This window comes from Aquila chrysaetos, chromosome 3 (genome assembly GCF_900496995.4).
Source record: "Aquila chrysaetos chrysaetos chromosome 3, bAquChr1.4, whole genome shotgun sequence".
In the NCBI taxonomy this organism is placed as follows: Eukaryota; Metazoa; Chordata; class Aves; order Accipitriformes; family Accipitridae; genus Aquila; species Aquila chrysaetos.
The window spans coordinates 2,534,812-2,554,733 of NC_044006.1; the positions used below are offsets into that span (position 1 = coordinate 2,534,812).

The window sequence follows — 19,922 nt, forward strand, 5'->3', positions numbered from 1 at the left end:
AGTGTGGTCCAGGAGCAACCAAGCATCCTGCAAACAGCATTAAACCACAGGGCAGAGGTGTCTTATCTCACTTGGGCTTGACCTAGATCAGGGTCTGTCCCCTCCTCAGCACACAGGGAGATTTACAGGATCAGCTTCTCGCAACCCCCGCAGATGCTACATCCAGGCATCAGAAATGTCAGGGTGTCCCTGAAGAGATGCATTTAAAATGGTGTTTTTCTCCTGCCCTGGTGTTAAAAAGGATTTCAGGGTGTGGAAATGTTCATCCTGGCTGCTTCCCGGATGGGCAGCGGCTCACATTGAGCAGTTTTACCTTCCACAGCCTCTTCTCTGCCAGTGGCATCTTGGAGAGCTGGAAGAAATAGAGTAGCAATATTAAAGTGACAGTGGGGAGGGTGAAGAGCAGTGCAGGAGTTAAAATCTTCAGAGGAAATCTGAGTTTCGGTGAGGAGCTGCTGCGTTTGACCTGGGGATGTGCACCCAAGGGTGTCTGATAATCCCTGAGGTTCTGCTGAGCTCGGAGAGGTGGCAGCCCTAGGGCGGAGGGAGTTTCCCATCTCAACCCCATAACTGAGCCATTTGGTGGAAAAAAGGTTTCTGGCAGAGCATCCACCCACGCCCAGGATGGATGAGGACGGTTTTAAAGGTCCTTAAGCATTGTCCCTTCAGCATTGCTACCACCCGATGGCTGTGGCTACACCGAAACCCCGGGGCGCAGGTCCCAGCGGTGTGAGCACGATGGTGGGTCCTTGAGTGCAGCCTGCCCTGCACAAGGTAGACTGCTGTCCCACCGGGGATGACACCAGACACCGTCCCCAGCTGGCTGGGTGGCTGGAGGGCTTGGGCATCTTGTTATCGCTTCTGAAGTTTATTTTTAAACCTCTGGCTCCAATTTAAAGGTATCAGCAGCATGTGCTGAGTGCAGGACCTCAAAATACTCTCCTCCTCCTCCTTCCCCTGCCTTTCTGTCCCATCATTTCTGTCTTCATGTCCCCTCTCCAGGTCTACAGCATGAGCACGAGCTGAAAAACCTGCTCGCGTTAAAGGTTGCATGAAATCTTCTCCTGTTTTGGTGCCTTGGGCCAGGAGTGCTGCCAGGCAAACACACAGAGAGAGGCATGACACATCAAAAAGCTGAAAAAGTGGAAAAGTTGACCTCAAAGCCAACCCCATGTAAACATGGTCTGGGAGATGCAGCGGGGAATCCCATTCCGTCTTAGCCCCAGTTAAACTGGGGCCTAACTGAACTGGGAACAGCTGTTTTATATGCACCGGCACTGGCACTCGGGATTGCCATGGGATGCGTGTTGTGTAGATGAGGAGAGGATGGCCAATGTCTCGGTGTTTTGAGCTTGTCCACTTCCAGCAGACGGTAAATGCTGAAACATCTGGGTTCAAAGCCTCTGCAAAGCCTCCAAAACTGGTGTGGAAGGAGCTGGAAGCCTGACCATGGGAAGAAGCATTCACCCCTTCCATAAAGCTGCCCTTTAGAGGATAACCACCGCCCTACACGCCTCTGATCTGCTTTTCCGATGGCTGTTGCCTGAGGCCAGTATAAGGCCCAGCATTTCTTCCTTTCAGGGAAAATATCTCTATTTCTTTGCATGGGAAGAAGGAAGAAAATAGCAATTTATAGCCATTCCTTGTGTCCAGCCCCAACTTTTCCCTGGTGAGAGCAGGGCTTCTGGAGAGACATCAGGGCAGGCATCCCTCGTGGCTGCTGTCTGCTCTGCCCAAACCCCCACCTTCAAAGAAGACCTGATGCATATTATAGCGACAAAACCACAAGTGCTCAGTTAGCTGAACGCGTTACTCACGGGAAGAAACACCCCCAGCGTGAAGGCAAATTCAGGCAGGCAGCCTGGGGTTTTCGCATCCCAGATACATACAAATTACCGGCACTGCGGATTATTCACTCTCCCAGTCACACCGTGCAGGGCCTCTTTGGGAAAGAAAAAAAAAAAAAAAAATCTCAATTATTATGTCTGGGCAAATGGAAATTTTAGCACAGCTTAAAGCATCAGATCCTAACCTGGGGGCTGTGGGGCTGGATGGCATCGAGGTGATGATGAAAGGGGTAAGGGGTACCTGATAATGCATGTATGCAGCCTGCCCTTCCTTTTGGGGGGGGATGTCTGTTTTCTTGAGTGATCCCAAATCATTTGGTGATGGTTTTTGGGGTGAGGGCATCAAGCCTAAATGGGGTGAATGGGAGTTGTTTCAGCTGGGACCAGAATCTGAAGCCAGATGGATGGAGACGAGGCGCTAAACTTCAGCCGCCTTCGGATTTTGCCTGCTCAGGTCTCTTCTGTTTTACATAGCTGAACATTTAAGGACAGATTGCCACTATTTTCCAAGAGGGAAAACGGTTCCACTTGGGCATGACAATCGAGCTTGATGGTCCACGAGGACCACACGTGTTGGGTGAAATCCTTTTCTCTGGGCACCGGCCGGACCTGGGCATATAGCTGTGGCTTTAAGCTTCTCAGAGGCTGGGCATAAAGTGGCTTAACCGAGCCGGGATTAGCCAGGTCTGACAGCCCTCTCTCCTACTCGTGTCCCGTACTATTTATAGTCCGATGGGCCAGCAGGCTCTGCTTCATTGCAGAAGTAAAGTACAGTGCACTGCCCGTTTCTCTTTTCCCTGCCTGGGAAAAGGGGTGAAAATTCAAATTCTTTTTCCTGGAGAAGGAATGGAGAGAGGAGAGCTCCATCACACACTCACCTGGCCCGAGCAGCAGAGGGACCTGGGATTTACTCCATCTCCACAAAGGCTAAAGTCTTCATTAGCAAACGCAGCCTCTGCCTGGCTGAGGGCAGTTCCTAGGCTGCCTGCAGCCCTTGTATAAAAAGGGGATATTATTTCTTGGCAAAGCACTAAAATCTGGGTAGGAAGAATAAGGTATTTATATAACCATCCCTCCCACGCGTTATCGCACTTGGTGTCCATCCCCAGCACATCCAGACCTGGGGTAAGTCTGCTGCTCCTATCCCAAACCAATGCCTTGAAATGCTCTCTTAGAGCCTTCCTCTTGGAAATTTCTTTTTATTTTTTCTGGCACTCAGTGTTTATGTTGCGCAAGGAATGCTGCATAAAAGTAAAAGATATCTTTCCTATCATATTTCTAAGAAAATACCAATGGACTATAACATTAATAAAAAAATAAAGTCTCCCTTTAAGCATTAATGAGAGGTTAGTAACATTTTAATCTAGATGATGTGTAAGTTTTTAACCCTTAGTCTATGAAGGTAGGAGTACCTTCATAAGAGTACCTAAGGGTACCTGATTTAGCTGTTAAATTCACTGGAAGGATGGTCTAGGCCATAAAATTGGCCTGGACTATTACATAGCTTAATTCAAAATTAGCTTTCTTTTGACCTATATTTGGCTTTGGGACACAGAAAAATTTGCATTAGCCTTGTAATTGCACAGCTGACACAGGTATAAATATTCTGACCACTACATGTTCATTTTTTTTATGCAAAGAAATTTTCACGGTATTACCGAAGGAGATTACGTACGGTTTCCTTGTTCCCCTGGGACTTGAACCCCATCTCCCATTAAATGGGATGACGTTAATAAACCACAGATTCCTGAGCAGCCAACATATGTGTTGCAGGTGCAGGAACCTGTTTTGCTCTATTTGTCCCTTGCTTTGCTGTTTGCTCCTGGGCTAATGCATTTCCACCGAGGCAGAAATGTGGGTCAGCGCCTGCGGGGCTCTGCCCAGGGACGCGTTTGCCCCGTGTGCCGTGCAGGGACCCCTCTCCTCCCAGCACACGTGGGAAAACAACCCTTCTGCATCACTGGCCCCACTGGGGGCAGAGCGAGGGCTGTGGTACTTGGTGGCCCTGGGCCCCCCTCCAATTCCAGCCCCATCCCTTCGCCCCCAGGCTGCCATAGGGGGTCCAAGCCCCACTTGGCCTCCATCTACGCCACCCCTCCTGGACCAGCACTGCCATCATTTCCCCTGTCTTCCAAAAAGCCCTTTTTCCCATCTCCCCTTATCCCTCCATCTACCTCCCATCCCTCTGCCCCCAATCTCTCCATCTCCGCCATCCCTCCACCTCCCTCTCCTGCCTTCATCTTCCACCTCTCGCATCTCTCCATCTTTTATCCTTCCACCTTCCTCCCACCCCTCTATCTTCCATCCTTGTCTCCCTCCAACCTCTACCTTCCATCCTCCCACCTTCCCACCCCTCCACCTCCCACCCCCTCCACCATCTCTCCCCCTCCTCTCCATTTCTCCCAGCCCTCCATTTCTCCCCATCCCTCCGTTCTTCCCCCCCATCCCTTTTACCACCCATCCTTCCACCTCCTTCCCATCCCTCCATCTCCCACCCCCTCCATTTCTCCCATCCCTCCACCTTCCCTCCCTCCTAGCCCCGTCCCCCGTTTCTCCCCACCCTCCCCCCCGCTCCCTCCCTCCCTCCTCCTCCTCCTCCTCCTCCTCCTCCTCCTCCTCCTCCTCCCCCCGGCGCGCCTCCTCCTCCCCCGCCCGGTACCGCATTGCCGTAGTGCGGGGGGGTCGCTGCATTGCGCTGTCGCCGTCAATAGGTGGGCCCCTCCCGGGGAGATAAAGCCGCCGGAGCCCAAGCTGGCAGCCTCTGCCGCCCCGACCGCCGCTCCGGTAAGAGCTCCGGGGGTCCCTGTCGTGTCCCCCCCCCTCCCCGGGCCGGGATGGGAGCCGATCCGCAGCAAGGGGGGGGACCGGGCTTTTCGGGAGAGGGAGGGGAATGTCCTGGCCTCAGGGGTTCAGCGGGGGTTCAGTGCATATACAAGCATCCCCCCCCCCTTAAAGTGCATGGGGTGCTGCTGGTCACTGGGGTGGGGGGGTACCCCTGGGTGGGGAGGGAGAGGATGGAGCTGGACCATTCCTTCATCCCGCAGGTGCCTCGTCCCGCAGGTGGGAAATAACCCTCTTCCCCCCCCCCCCGCCCCTGCAGCGTTTAGCTCCTTGAGGGGAGAAAAATAAAATCAAATAAATCCCCAGTTCCTAAAGCGACCCCGCATCGCCCACCCTGGGTGCTGGGGGTGCGCATGGGGGAGAGGGACCCGCAGGCAGGGCTGGGTGCTGCCGGGGAGCGGGCATCTCGGCGGAGCTGCAAAATGGCCAGATCCAGGCTGGAGCTCTTCAAGGACGGGGGGGGGAATGGAGGGAATGGAGGGGGGGCACAGCCAGGGCTTTTGCTGCCCTGGGAGGCTTCTCGCAGGGGATATTATTGCCCGCATGACTGAATCGCTGTTAGAGCAGCAAACTCCTCCTGACCTGCTTTACTTTTATGGGCAGATTCGTAAAATTGGATTTTATTAGACGTCAAATTAAAGCTCCTAATTGTGCCGGGTTTGTGTAGCAGCTGCAGAGCCATGGTAACGCTGGGAGATGCCAGAACAGCTCCCCAGATATATTGATTGGCGTTTTTAGCCTCTTCCCTCTGTTTCATCCAGATTCACGGCAGCAAAATATAATAACCCCCCGCCCCGGTCCCGCCGCAAGCTCAGCCCGTGCCGCTGAGCTTTCGGCAACCCCGCTATTTGCAGCCCTGCTTGGGGGAGCCGGCGAGGGCTATTTTTGTGCGTCCCATTTTGCGGACACCATGTTGTCACCCGAACCGCGCAGAGCTTGGGAGTGGCGAGGGCACCCACGGCTCCTCCCAGGGCACCCACGACATGGAGGAGATGCCCTGGGGTTTGGAAAGACCGAGAAGGCAGCAGTAGCAGCCTTGAGTTGGAGGAAGGTTTTCTGGGGAGGAAGGGCACCTTCGAGGCACCGATGACGTAGCCCTGGGAACTGGGGGTCTCCGGGAGGGCGGTGGAGGGCGAGACGCTGAAAAAACGGGGCATCTTGCGGAGAACACGGAGGCTGTACGTGGCGGCCAGAAATAGCCCGGCTGGCCTCATCCGGGGGCGGGCTGGCTCCATCCCAGCACGGGCAGAGCTGCCAGACGAGGCCGGGCACCTCCGGCCGGGATGGGGCGCGCGGTCCAGCGGGAAGGTGGGGCGAGGGGAGGAGAGCCATCCCCGACGGGCTGGGAGGTTGCTGTCACGGGGGGTTCTTTTGACGCGTCTGCCTTTTCCCCCGCAGCCTCCCCAAAAACGCAGCCGCGTTCCCACAGCCCTCCCCGCCGCCGCCAGCCCCGGCCAGCCCCGCGTAGCCCACCAGCATGGGGAAGGAGAAGACGCACATCAACATCGTCGTCATTGGGCATGTGGACTCTGGGAAATCCACCACCACCGGGCACCTCATCTACAAATGCGGGGGCATTGACAAAAGGACCATTGAGAAATTTGAGAAGGAGGCTGCCGAGGTGAGGAGCCCGTCCCTCAGCGTGCCCCCCCCCACCCCACACTCCCACCCGCAGGGATGCTCCGCACTGATGCCCACAAACGTCCCACGGGCGATATTCCCCTTTTCCTGGCGCTGCCCTTCTCGTACCTTCTCTTTCTCCCTTTGTTCCCATCTATTTTTTTCCCCTCTGCGCCCCTGGGTCTTCCTGACTTCTCTGGCCTTGGGAAAATAGGCCATTTGGGCGCTCGCCACCCTCTTCTCCGGAGCTGGGGGACTCCCTGCTGCGGGCTGTTAATGAGGGCAGGGGCACAGCGAGGTCTGCAAGACGGGTTAGGGAACCGGCGGTAATCACCAGGATTCTGGAAGAGCCACAAACCGTGGTGCTTCAGGGCATGAAATTCCTTCTAAATATTGTGCATGAGGAGGAAAATCTGATAATCCCTCATTGCCTAGTGCAGGACTCTCTGAATTTCACTCTGAAGCATCTGCTTCCAGTGCCTGCTGGGGACAAGGTGCAGCATCAGCTGGACCACTCGTTTGATCCAGTTCGTTAAAAACCCCATTCCCATTTTTCTCAGGAGGGTGGTCTGATGTGTAGCTCGATTGGTAGCCTTTAATACAGAAAAGCTGGCACGAAGCATGAGCATTTAAGTTAAATTCTTTTGTTTAACTCTTATAATGGTGGCATTTACAGCAATTTAATAGTGCATGCATTCAGCAGGCTGTCACACAGCAAAGCACCACCCAATATCTATAATGTGGCAAACACAGAGATTAAAGAGGAAGAAAAAAAGGTGAATTGGAAGCTCTCGGAAATTAATGATGGTAAATTCTAGAGAGGTGGGTGAGCCAGGAAAAGCCTGGCTGTGTTATTGATAGGGCAGATCTGGTCTCTCGGAAGATGGCTTGTCGTCATCGTTCCAGGAATCTTTAATGCAGATATCCCTCGATTCTTTTTTTTTTTTTTTTCTGGACAAGATCCCACATTTCAATGAAAAAAAAAAAAAAAGGTTTACAGAGCTGCCACTCTTGATTAGACATTTTGCTGTCTATCTGTCTTAACCCTTTGAATTTGCTGATAGCATCTCAGCTAAACCACCCATTTTCCTGCCTCACTGTCAGCCCTTTTTTCCAGCCCTTGAATGAAAAGCTTCTTCCTTCATACAAAATGATCTCTCTTCCCCCTGTTTTAAAATGGTCGCTGATATCCCTCCATATATTTCCCCCCTTTACCTACAGATGGGGTATGGTGTTGATTGGGTGATCGTAGATGTGATTGCGGCTATTTTAATTGACCAGACACTTTCACTCACTTGCCAGAATACGCGGGGACTGGAAGCTGCTATTAATAGCCTATTGACTGAGCTTACAGACTCCATTTTCTGATGCAGGGCTGGGGAAGGGTTTTCTTCCATTAGGTGGCATTCGCAGGAAATGGAGGCCTGTGTGCACCCAAAAAGCCAACAAAAAAACCCAGGGTCTGATATTTTTTTTTAAGAGAAAAGAGAAAGGATTATTTTTTTCTTTTTCACTCAGAGGCAGAGGTAACAGTATCTCCGAAAGAAGAGTTGTTCTATTTTAAAAAAAAAATATCAGTATTTGTGGTCTCCAAATAGAAAGCTGTCCTTCCGCTGGGGTTTGATCAAGGAAAAGCAGGCTGTTTCTGGCACTGAACAGGGAAGGTATTGTGCAAAGCTAGATAATACCCTGGTTTTTTTCAACAACAGCTCTGGGTAACTGAATATACCCCGTGAAAGGAGGGAAACTGTTTGCTAAATAAAGGATCTCATTTGTCTTGACGTTACGTATGATACCGAGTTCGGGGGGGGGGCCACATGAGATGACCGGCTTTTTGTGTGCATTGCCTGCAATAAGGTGCTGATTCCCACTTAGCTCCTGCGGGAGAGCCAGGGGTCTGCTCTGTGCCTCAGTTTCCCCATCCAGAAGTGAAGGAATAGGCTGCCGAAGGGTGAAAGGCTGCAGGGTGTGCTGATCGAGCTCCTGCTCGAGAACTACCCATTATTAATGCATCGCACAAAATGCACCGTTCCTCGGTGTATCTCCGCCGTTTCCAGCAGTAAATGAGCACACTCTAACGATCCCCCCCACTCCTTTTCCCTGGCAAGAGAGGGGTTCAATGCGCATGCTGGAAAGGGTTAACCTCCGAGCTCCTGCTCTGCCCCCTCACTAAGCCTGATGCCAGGAGGATGCTTAGGAGCAGAGATTTGATTCTGGATTTTTCCACCCCCCCCCTCCCCGACTGCCCTTCCTGCAGGTACGAGAGCTCGCAGCTGCCCAGCAGGGATGGGGCATCACCCTCTCGACCCAGTATCCCCTCCGAGGAGGGGGAGGCTTGCCCCTGGCTTTAGGATTTTGCCCATAATCCTCCAGAGCAAGCTGCAAAGTCATCGCAGCGCTCAGCTCTTACATAAACGGGCCGGCACCGTTCTTTCCTTGTGCTGGCTGGGCACGGGGCTGGAGCGCGGGAGCCGGGGCAGACCAGCCCCCGGGCACGGCGTGGGCAGGACAGGTTTAGATGTGATGCTGTGTTAGCCTTCTTGGGGAGGATCATCACTGAAGCGTTTGCTGCCTGCAATCAGGAAGCGCATCCCTCTGGACCAGTGATTTATGATTGGCCAGGATGAATTTTACGCATTGATACTCTAGAAGATACCATGGTCGCAGAGAACACCAGGATGGATGGATGGGAGCGGGGTATCTCAGATCTGTCCTTGCACAGTGGTAGGAGCCCATTAAATCATCCACAAATGACCTAAATTCTGTTTTCCACCTTAAAAAACCCCTCGCATCTGAGGCCAAGACCAGATGATCGATGCCCATTAACCCTTTGCTTTTGCCAGGCTCCCCAGACTGCCCCGGCACACTGTGGTCGGCAAGGGCTGGTCTTGTCCTGCCCCAACTCCGCGTTGGCAGGATCCCAGCTCAGACTGGGAGCACCACCTCCATGCTGGGGTGGGGGGGAATTCCGGCTCTCCCTGATGGCATGATGTCAAAGGACACTGACCCAAAGGAGAAAGCAGTTCAGAAGTGACATTGTGGTTTTACCAAGGAATGTGCTTTATCACAGGACAGAGAGATTTACTGTAACTAATCTCACCCAGCATGATTTTATGCATTACAATGTTGGCTGAGATTTTGGCCATTTGGCAACAACAGTTGGTCTGGCTGCAGCTCGCAGTAGCTTTTTGTGTGAATTCGCACACTCTGTGGCAAAAATCAATCACATTTCTTTTCTGCTCATAGCAACCATCTCGCATTTAATTTTCTTTTAACCCATTCACCTCCTCCACCCCTGTCAGTTATGGGTTCACTCATGCAGCAATGCCCTTTCCCACTAACCAACTGTCTCACAGGTTTGGTTAATAGATTGAAATGCAACAATAAGAAGATTTTCACCATTGCTGTATAGTTCTGTAACAGCATGATTTCCTAGCAGCAGTGCAGGACCGTGGCGTTTCATGGAGGAGACCTCGTGGATCACTGGTTCCAGCTCCTGCCCATCCAGCCCCACTCACAAATTCACTTCATGGTTCTTCCTCCATCCTGTTGAGGAACGCATTGAGAACAATATCTCCTTTCACCTGTATTTATTAGAATAGATCATGGCTGCCATTGAATTTAGGGATTTTTGCCTTCAGTGTTTGTAACGTGACCCTCTGCCTATGTGAGCCTGGGATGTGCCCTAGAGGGTAGGTTGCTGGTACCAGTGCTATGGGCTTGGGTTTCTCACCGGCTCTTGCCTTTGTGTTGGCCAGATGGGGAAGGGGTCCTTCAAATACGCCTGGGTGCTCGACAAGCTGAAGGCCGAGCGTGAGCGTGGCATCACCATTGACATCTCGCTGTGGAAGTTTGAGACCACCAAGTACTACATCACCATCATTGACGCACCTGGCCACAGGGACTTCATCAAGAACATGATCACCGGGACCTCCCAGGTGAGAAATGGTGGCCAGGGAGTGGGGAACTGCCAGAGGTGGGAGGCTGAGGCTTGCTGATGAGCCCAGGGTCACGTAGGTGCTGTTGGAGCCCTTTTGGAGGTGAGTAGTTGACACAGCAGACATCAAGTGACGTTGAGCAGGGTCCACGCAAGAATCTGAGTAGCACCAGGAGACCCAGTTCACCATGGTCCTTTACATCCCTGGGTGTCGGGGAGAAAGGGCTTCCTTGGGCACAGAGAGGTGGTTTCTCCACCCCATTTCCCCTACTTGGAGGAGCTGGGGATGAATATGGCCTCTCTGGGAGGTGGGTTGCTATGACCTACAGGCCTTTGTGTGAGGGTGTCTCCCACATTATTTTAGCCTCAGCCAACTGAGGTATACGAGAAACCTCCAAGAATCCGTTAGCCTTTATTGGCTAAAGGAGACTCCGTGGGTCTTTTCTCCTTCCTTTTTCTCAAAACAGCTGTCTTTGTCCCATAAACCACATCACATTGCCAAACTCCATGGTCTACCCTTCCAGGGTAGGGCACTTTCCCCTCATCACACTGCAGAACATTCCTGCATCTCGCTGTGGTTGACGGGTGCTGGATGAGCCTCGCTGCATGCCCAGTGAGATTCTCATCGCGATGCCAGTTGGGCTGGGCATGGCTTTCTGTCAAACCCATGCAGCTTCTGCTGTGGGCTCTGGGTACAGAGGTAAGCCAGGGAACACAGTTTGCATGGCTGTAGTCTCATCCATCACCCAGGGAGATTATTTGCAAGACTTCTGTAGGGTTTTACATCAGGCCTTGTCTGTGCATCCCTGGATGATCAAGATGAGGTCCTGGTTAGTCACGCAACCTGGAGGAACCCACCCTGGTTTCCAACCCACACTGCAAAACCATGCACAGTTGGCAAGTCTGAAATAACACAGTTAGGTCAGGTTTGAGGTAGATCAGCAGGGTTATGGGTAGCAGCTGGCAGGGAGTCTGTCCAAACCATGAGTGGTGTTCATCTGGGACTTACTCAAAACTCTCAGGGGTGTCACCAGGAGCAGTGCTCTCTGGGGACAGAAGCAATTCATTAGCTCTCTCCTCCCAGGCTGACTGCGCTGTCCTGATCGTTGCTGCCGGTGTCGGTGAATTTGAAGCCGGCATCTCCAAGAACGGGCAGACTCGTGAGCACGCCCTGCTGGCTTACACCCTGGGGGTGAAGCAGCTCATCGTGGGCATCAACAAGATGGATTCCACAGAGCCCCCGTACAGCGAGAAACGCTACGATGAGATCGTCAAGGAGGTCAGCGCCTACATCAAGAAGATCGGCTATAACCCAGCCACAGTTCCCTTCGTGCCCATCTCGGGCTGGCATGGAGACAACATGCTGGAGCCTTCTCCCAATGTAAGTGTGCGTTGTGTTAGACTTTTCCCCCCACCCCGACTGTCCTGATCCAGGATGAAGCTGACCACCACGCTCTGAAAACCACGGGCACATTTCAGGCACCCGTTGTGCGTAATGACCCGTGTTGCCAGCATAGATGTGTTTGTCACGTAGCTCTGCTTGCACCGAGCCAGGATGAATGGGAGGACTGTTCATGGGCACGCTGGTTGCTGTACCGTGGCCAGACACCCCAGTGGCTAAACATGAGCATCTTCAGGACATGATCTATATGGCTTTGCTTGTGGGGTGCGATTTGAAGGTTTCATATCGTCAGACCCATGGTGATGTTAGAGTCATCTGCACAAATTGTCACTCTCAGCAGGAACATCATGTGTGTTTTTAGGGTGTTGTTTTCTGAGCGAAATAACATGATCTGGTCTCAGGCTTGGAACGGCTCCCACCACACAGCTCCCGCGTGTTGGGTATCAGGTACCCTTTCCCGTTGGTGCTGAATGCCATTGTGGTGGCCGCACCTCCGGTTCCAGTGCTGGGATCTCACTTCTTAAGGCGACTTTTTTCTTGAGGAGGTACCAAGTTTCCCATGCCAAAACCATGGTTTCCTAGAGCATCCATTTTGGGGCTGCTCCTTGTCCAGTTGATTTTTACAAGGCCCTCCCTCTGTCCATCGGTGATGAGGATGGTAGGGATACAAAAGCAGGGTGCTCTGGGTGGGCCCTTGCCATTATTTCATATGACAGCAGGGGAGAAAGAAGAGCTTGAAGAAGGATGGGGGCTTCTTGGCAGACAGGCTGCCAGTAACAGTTGTTCCTCTGACACTGTTTTTTTGGAGAAAAAGCTACCCCAGCTTTAGTCTTCTAAAGAAATGATGGGCTGGAAAGTTCTGGCCAGAGGAAGGTCCCTGCTCTCCTGCTGGCTTCTGGGTGACCTTGAGCAAGTTGCTCAGACCAGAAATCCCCAGCAATCTCTTGTGAAACCAATGGGAAATTTGACGCTTAAGGGGACTTCAGGACTTCACCTGTGGATTACGGGTCAGGGCTCTATGACGAGAGAGACAACGTATGAGTGTAGCAGCAATTGAGGGAGGTCAGGGATCACGAGCCTGAGCTAGAGGAGTGCTGTAATGCAAATTCACACCATCATGAAACGCAGCTCACAGCCTTGCACGGGAAAAGCAGCTCAGTTGGGGCTGGCTTGGAAGGAAGGAATTTTTGGGGTGCTTACGAGATTCCCGTCCCCTGTGGAGCAGAGCTGGGATAAAGGTCAGCTGCGGCCATGCCAAACCCACCCACATAGTTCCTGGGTGCCTCAAATCAGACGGGCTCCAAATGTCAGCAGCTGCTGGGCTGGGAAGATGATCCCGAACAATTCTCCTATTAATAGGCTGCAGAGGGGAGGCACGGAGCAGGACGGGGCTCGCTGGCCCCCTTCCTCCGGATGGGTCTCAGAGCGTGTTCTCAACGTAATGCACTGTCCAAGAGAAGGCAGGGGCCAAAATAACTCAGTTCTCTGCTGTAAGGAGGCAGCTGGCTCCAGGGTGGGTTGCCAGAAGCTGCCTGAGCTGGTGAAGTGGGAAAAGAGCCTGTCCAGAGGTCTGGATCAGCATGAGTTTTGCTGGAGAGGGTGCAGGGTCCTCCCCATGCTGTGGTCCTCAGGAGGTCCCCATCCTGCCTTTGCCAGGACACCAGCTTGGAACAGACTCCTCCTCCCCATATTGCACCACGTCTAGGAAAGCTTGAGCAGGAAGCTGGTGTAGATATGTCTCATCTCGTTCCTTGCCTGAAAAAGCTCTGATCTTTTTCACTCGCAATTTCTGGCAGGGTTTCTCTAAAGCACAAGGCAGTCAACTGACTTGTCTGTTTGTCAGGGGACTCATCAGAAAGTGGGGATTAGAGCCGTGACGTCCCTGCAGCTCCTGTCACCTCCAGGCGAGGGGAGGTGTGGTGGTACGTCAGGCTGGAGCCAGATCTGCGTGGGAGACTCCAGCCCACATCCCTGTTGCACAGCAGCCCAAGGCCAACTGCAAAAAATGATGGCTGGGCTGCGCTTGCATCAAAATTTGACATTTGAGAGCTTTTTGGCAAATGGGCTTTTATGTGAAGCCAGCTTTCTCTTGCTGCAGCCAACAGAACTGGGCCATTTGATGTGGTTTGGGAGACTTTCACCCCGTTGGGATGCTGCAACCCAAAGGCACCCAATCTGTGGGGCAAGGGAGCGTGGTGGCCTGGGGTGTGTGGGGTGAGCGTGCTGGGATGCTCACGGGCTGGGTAAAATCAGAGAAAGGCAACTGGTCTGTAAAATGCACTTGGGGTGCAAAATAGTTGGGGCTCAGCTGTTATTTATGGGGGCTTGCGCCTGTAGTTTACCCTGTCTGGCTGCAGGTTTTGGTCAGATCCTGCTTTTGCCATAGGAGTGGTGGAATAGGAATTGCTCTTTGGGAAGCAGATTTGGGGAATACATAAGAGAGGTTTTACTTGCGTGGCCCTAGGAGGCAGCGCAAACCAGGTTTTGCGGATGCTTCTCACCCTAGGGCCATGCTGAGGTTTTGCAGAGTGGATTTGCTCCCTGAAGGTGTCAAAGTGTATCTTTATCTGATTCTTGGGATGTCAAGTTTTCTGGCTAAAGCATCGAAAGGAAAAAGGACGGCTCTGACAGCCCCGCATCACGGGGCAGAGGTTGCCATTTCTCCACGTCCCCGAGCCGTGCAGGGGCAGAGGGACGGGAGCCGCGGGCACGTGGGTGGCCGTCACCCTCGAGAGCAGAGCCCGTGGGCAGGCAGCCGTCGGGGCAGCTGCTCGCATGGGCACCTGCCCGGCATTTTGGGCCGTGCGACAGCAGGCTGGAGGGAAGGTCTGAGTCATCCTGAGCATCACATGCGGCTCCGTCACCGGCTGGATGGATTTATCATTTTGCCGAGCTGTTAGCCTGGTGCTGGGGCCGGCTGCGTAGCAATAGCTGCAGTGCCCTGGGAAGGATTCCTCTGCAAAAGTGTCCCCAGGGTCCTCCTGCCGCTGTCACCAAGGAAGACAATTGGTGTCAGACGTCACCCTCCAAAGGAGGCTGACCTGAATCTGTTCGATGCAGGCTGAATTCCTTGGCTAGACCTGGCTCTTCCCTGCCTTGCTCCTTCCCGAAAGCAGTGCAGATTGCAGGATAAGAAACCAGCCTTGACATAGTTGTGTCCTCCAGGGATGGCTGTGAAACTGGGGACACTTTGGGGGTCCCATTTCACCCCTAGCCCCAGCCCCATACCCATTGCACTGTGCCACTGGTGTTGGTGCCTAAGGGAAAAGCCATGTCCATAATGTGTGTGATGGAGCCGGGGCACACGGGCAGCATTTTACATCTGAGTGGGAAAATATTATCTACACCTTTCTGTGCAAAGGAAGGGGGAATGACCTTGCAGACTCTGATCTCTGTTTGTTGTATCAGGGTTGTTTCAGACCCAGGACTGAATTTTTCTTGCTGGCAAGCCCCAGGCGTTGCTACAGCTTCCAGATGTGCAGCATCACCCCAAGACAGCACTGTGGTTCCCTGCATCAAACCATGGCCTCTGCTGAGCACATTTCCATACCTCTCTGCCTCTTTTCTGGCCCATTTTAGCTTCAAGGGTCTAATTTAGGGCAGGAGCAGAGAGCATCTGTGAAAAATGATCCTGCCCCTCGGCAGCCCTAGTGCAAGCACTGCGTTTCCAGGATCTTCCAAGCCAGGGTTTAAAATCCAAATCCTGGAGGGTTGATAGCAGGAGTGAGGGGGGAGAAGTGTCTGTCTGGGGCTCACCTGGAAGAAACTTGGTCCCCAGGACTGAAGTTTGGGGGTTTTGTAGCTGGGACTTGGCTGGAGACTTTGTGGTCCCTGTGCCGGAGGCATCATCACTGGAGGGCAGGATCCAGGCAGCTGGTGCAGCGCCCATGGGTTGGGGCTGTGAGTTTGCTGGTTTTAACCACTTCCATCCTTTTTCTCCTGTTAATGGATGTTTTGCACGTTTCTACAAGAGAAGGGGGGAGATTGAGCAAAGGGGTGCAAATAAGCCTGCAGGGATGGTGGAGTGGAAAGAGCTCCCCAGCCCCCAGGTAAAGCCAGGACATGGCTGGACTGACTCCGTGAAGATTGTCCTGGTGGGACGTCTCTCTGGGATCGCTTCTGGGTGCTGAGGACAGGCACACTCAGTGCATCTTGTTGCTGCTCTGTTTCCAGATGCCTTGGTTCAAAGGCTGGAAGGTGGAGCGCAAGGAAGGCAATGCCAGTGGGGTGTCCCTCTTGGAGGCCCTGGACACCATCCTGCCCCCGACCCGCCCCACAGATAAACCCCTGCGCCTGCCCCTCCAGGACGTCTACAAGATTGGAGGTGAGCAAAAACCTTGCCACTGTCCCTCTTCCCTCTGCTTTAACTGGAATCTTTGTTCCATGGGAGATTTGGGAATGACATTTCCAGGTATTGGGAAACTGGAGGGATTGGATTCTTCAAACTCAAGATAATGTGGAGGAGAAGGGTGGTAGCTCCAGGGCAAAGACCCCGTCTGAGACTGGGCTGTCTGGGGTGGAGGTAGACATCCCTAAAGGTGCCCAGGGACCGGAGAGGAGCAGCAGGTTTGTGAGCTCTCCCCAGGGAACATGCAATGCCAGAATGGCTGCAAATTTGGGTGTCCCAGAGGTCATGGCTGGCAAGGCAAGTTGGAGGCAGCAAAAAACGTGTTGGGACCCAGATGAGGGACAAGACCAGCAGGGAGGGCCACCGGTGAGACTGGTGCGTGGCGGCTTGGCCACAGTCTGCCCGTGCTTCCCAAATGCTGGTGTCCATCACCGGCACCTCCATCTGCTGAGCTGGACCGTGGCGCCAGCCATGTAGGGAACGTGGTGGCCGGTGCGTCTCCCTTTCCCTCTGGAGCAGTGATGGGGATGCTTTTCTGAGCTATAAATACCCCATGAGCTCTCTGACCTGCTGGCAGCAGTGGGCAGCCCTGCTGACTCACCCGGCCGCCGGATCAGGCAGGCAGAGCCTTTTCCACACTTTTCTAAGGACACATGTGCTGCAGAAACCAGGCAGGGATTGCACATGGGTTTTAGGAGGCTTTTTAATGCAGTCTTTTGTTTGCAGTGGAGAGGAAAGTGGTGAGCAGGTCTGTGTCCTCCCCTAGCTCAGCTGGGGCAAAGAGATATGGTTTTACCATGAGGCAGGCCCTTAGAGAGCAGGGACACCGTGGGAAGCTGGGGGGTGGAGGCAGCAGGGTAGATGTGGATGAGCTGACGGGTCCAGCCAACCTCCCCAACCTCTTTTTCAAGGCTGTTTCTCTTAATGATTCTTCACCTGACTCCAGAGGTGAGTTTTCCCAAAGTCTCCTGATGACACAGGGTGTAAAAGGTCCCCTTCATTTCATTAGCCGCCCTCGTTCCCTGGCACAGCTGGTCCTCCTCCCACGTGGATGGTGTGGCCATCAGGGATGTGGAGAGTGTTGTTGCACACACGCCATGATGTGCCCAGTCCTCCATGCAGGAGATGTCACAGCTACTACAAAGAAAGAGCTTTCGGGGCACGTGGATTGCTCAGGGCCTTCTGGTTATGATGTTGCTCCTTTTTTAAAAAACATTGTGTAGAAAGGATGGACTCATGGTATTTTTGAAGACCCTAATGTTGATCTTGCAGCTAAAAACTGGGGGGGTTTGGGCAAGAAGCAAACATGGTCTTTGGTTAAACCACTGGAGATATCTTGCTTTTGCTGCAGCCAGGCTCTAGCCCAGGGATATGCCAAGCAAGTTACGTTTCGCTCTGTTTTGTCCTTGTCTCCGCAGGGATCGGCACAGTCCCCGTGGGCCGCGTAGAGACTGGCATCCTGCGGCCCGGCATGGTGGTCACCTTTGCACCCGTGAACATCACCACTGAGGTGAAGTCCGTGGAGATGCACCACGAGGCCCTGAGCGAGGCTCTGCCTGGGGACAACGTTGGCTTCAACGTGAAGAACGTCTCCGTCAAGGACATCCGCCGCGGGAACGTCTGCGGGGACAGCAAGTCGGACCCGCCGCAGGAGGCAGCGCAGTTCACATCTCAGGTCAGCAGAGCTGGTGGTGCCACCATGCATGGTCTGCCACCATCCTCCGGCTCCCATCCTTGCCCTGACACCGCTCTGTCCCCCAGGTGATCATCCTGAACCACCCCGGCCAGATCAGCGCCGGCTACTCGCCCGTCATCGACTGCCACACCGCACACATCGCCTGCAAGTTTGCTGAGCTGAAGGAGAAGATCGACCGACGCTCCGGCAAGAAGCTGGAGGACAACCCCAAGTCCCTGAAATCGGGCGATGCGGCCATCGTGGAGATGATCCCTGGCAAGCCGATGTGTGTGGAGAGCTTCTCCCAGTACCCACCCCTCGGTAAGGGAACAGCTCTTTGGAGGTCTCCTCTGGAGGAGCATGAAGGCTCTATGGTGTAGAGCTCACACCAGACGTGCTGAGCCTCTCCCAGTATCCCCCACCAGTTAGACTGGGAAGGAGGGAGCTGAGGACGTTTCATTGCTCCCCGATGTGCTGGGGTTACAAAACTGATGCATGAACTGTGTTAGGGCTGGTGGGGTGGGACGGGCTCTCTGCTGAGCTGGGTTTCCAAAGGCAGGGCTGGGTTCTTCCTCTGGGAGCAACAGGACCTTTCCTTCAAGGTTACTAACCCTGATAGTTTCTGAACACAAACATTTTTCAGCTTCCCCATCTCTGCCCTGAAACAAAACTGGTCAGGAGAAGAAAGAGGGAATTTTGCTCAGCAGAGGTCACCTTTTAAAGTAGGGAAGTGCCGTGTTTTCCTTGGATGATGTTGCACATCTGGAAGCTTTAGCAATGCCGGGAGCTTGCAGAGAGCAGATGTGATTTAAGTTTAATAAATAGTCATTTAAACAGAGAGGAGCATCAGGGCTAGCTTGGTGCTCAGAGCAAGGGTTGATGGTTCAGGGCTCATTCCTGCAGGAACCTGCTCCAGGGACAGGGGTAATGCATGGCATCATGAGTGGTGGGTGCAGATCCCACCATCACCCATCCAGAAGAGCTCATCCTTAGCGAAAGCAAGGCAGCCGCGTTTCACTCACGTCCCCCTGCTTTCCATCCCACAGGCCGCTTCGCTGTCCGTGACATGCGGCAGACCGTGGCTGTGGGCGTCATCAAGAACGTGGAGAAGAAAAGCGGTGGGGCCGGTAAAGTCACCAAGTCTGCCCAGAAGGCCCAGAAGGCTGGCAAATGAATCGTGGGCTCCCAGTGCATCGCGCAGAAACCATCCCTGACACCAGGACGCTGCCACCGTCTCCCCCGGGCGCATGTGTGCACATCAGCTTGTAAGAGTTTATATGTCAACGACTGGATGCTCACCATTAAGGTCCAGTGGAAATTCTTTAAAAGGAAAAGCATGTTCCAGCGTTTGTGAGGCTTCATGTTAATTTTACCAATAAAACTGGTACAACATCCACAGTGGAAAAAAAAAAAAAAAACAAACAAAAAACAAAAAAACAAAACAAACCAACCAACCCCAAAAGTGTGGAGCTCTGTGTGTGTGTCTGTCATTGAGAGGGGCTGGTTTTGCTGGGTTTTGTGTAGTCCCACGTAGAGCAGATGGTGGGGATGGGCATAGGCAGGGCTGGGATGGAAATATGGGGGGAGGAGGAGAGCTTGGCACCCATATTCAGGGTGTCACCAAGGCCCAGTCCTTACCCAGCTCTCGCCCCTCAACCGATGCAGGTGTCTGGTCTGATTCCCTCAGCCTAAAGCAGGGGCTGCTTTTACGACAGTCTGGGTTTTTATATTCTCCTTAACCTGCTCAACTCTCTAATATCAGTTATCAGGGTCTTCGTTATCATTTTTTCCATGCAAAATAAGCTTCAGTTAACCCCCTAAAGTTAGACCATTTAAAGAGAGAAAATAGCATACCCCATGCCTCCTGGAAGGGCTGGCAGCATCGCTTTTATTCTTCATAATGCCCCATCATTTTGGGAGAAGTGGCCAAGGCTGCCTTCTCTCTACACCTTTCTTTGCCTCACACATGGCGGATCCCCCAGCACTTTCCAAACAACACAACAGGAACATTTCTCCCCAACTGAAGCCATGTGCTGGAACTCAGATGTGACTCGAGTCTCCCAAGAAGCCCCCAAACTCATGGTCTTCACCCAGGACAGTGTCTTGGCCACCACTGCAAACTTGCAGCCCGGGGCAAGGTCTGCACCTCTCCCCGCTCCACCCAGTGGCAGCTGCCCCAATCCAAAGGATTGTGGTTGCCAAGTATTTAGGACTGACCGAAATGAAACAGCCGGGTGCTTTGAGGGAGAAAG

General features: G+C 53.2%; 1 protein-coding gene across 2 annotated transcripts; it reads left to right on the top strand.

Moving 5' to 3' along the window:
- The first annotated feature begins 4,477 nt into the window (after positions 1-4,477).
- Positions 4,478-19,064, top strand: EEF1A2 (eukaryotic translation elongation factor 1 alpha 2). 2 transcript variants are annotated; one of them, XM_030009128.2, is made up of 8 exons: positions 4,478-4,631; positions 6,087-6,309; positions 10,067-10,246; positions 11,330-11,626; positions 15,821-15,971; positions 17,414-17,670; positions 17,757-17,991; positions 18,717-19,064. In XM_030009128.2, the coding sequence occupies exons 2-8, from the start codon at positions 6,166-6,168 to the stop codon at positions 18,842-18,844; spliced, it is 1,392 nt and encodes a 463-aa protein (XP_029864988.1). In that variant the 5' UTR covers positions 4,478-4,631; positions 6,087-6,165; the 3' UTR covers positions 18,845-19,064. The 2 variants fall into 2 exon arrangements, with proteins under 2 accessions (XP_029864988.1, XP_040978479.1); XM_041122545.1 differs by lacking the exon at positions 4,478-4,631 and adding an exon at positions 5,717-5,735.
- The last annotated feature ends 858 nt before the right edge of the window (positions 19,065-19,922 follow it).

Coding starts and splice junctions, on each gene's coding strand:
- EEF1A2 (XM_030009128.2), top strand. CDS start 6,166: ATGGGGAAGGAGAAGACGCACATCAACATCGTCGTCATTGGGCATGTG. Junction 6,310..10,066: donor TTGAGAAGGAGGCTGCCGAG/GTGAGGAGCCCG, acceptor TGTGTTGGCCAG/ATGGGGAAGGGGTCCTTCAA. Junction 15,972..17,413: donor GGACGTCTACAAGATTGGAG/GTGAGCAAAAAC, acceptor TTGTCTCCGCAG/GGATCGGCACAGTCCCCGTG.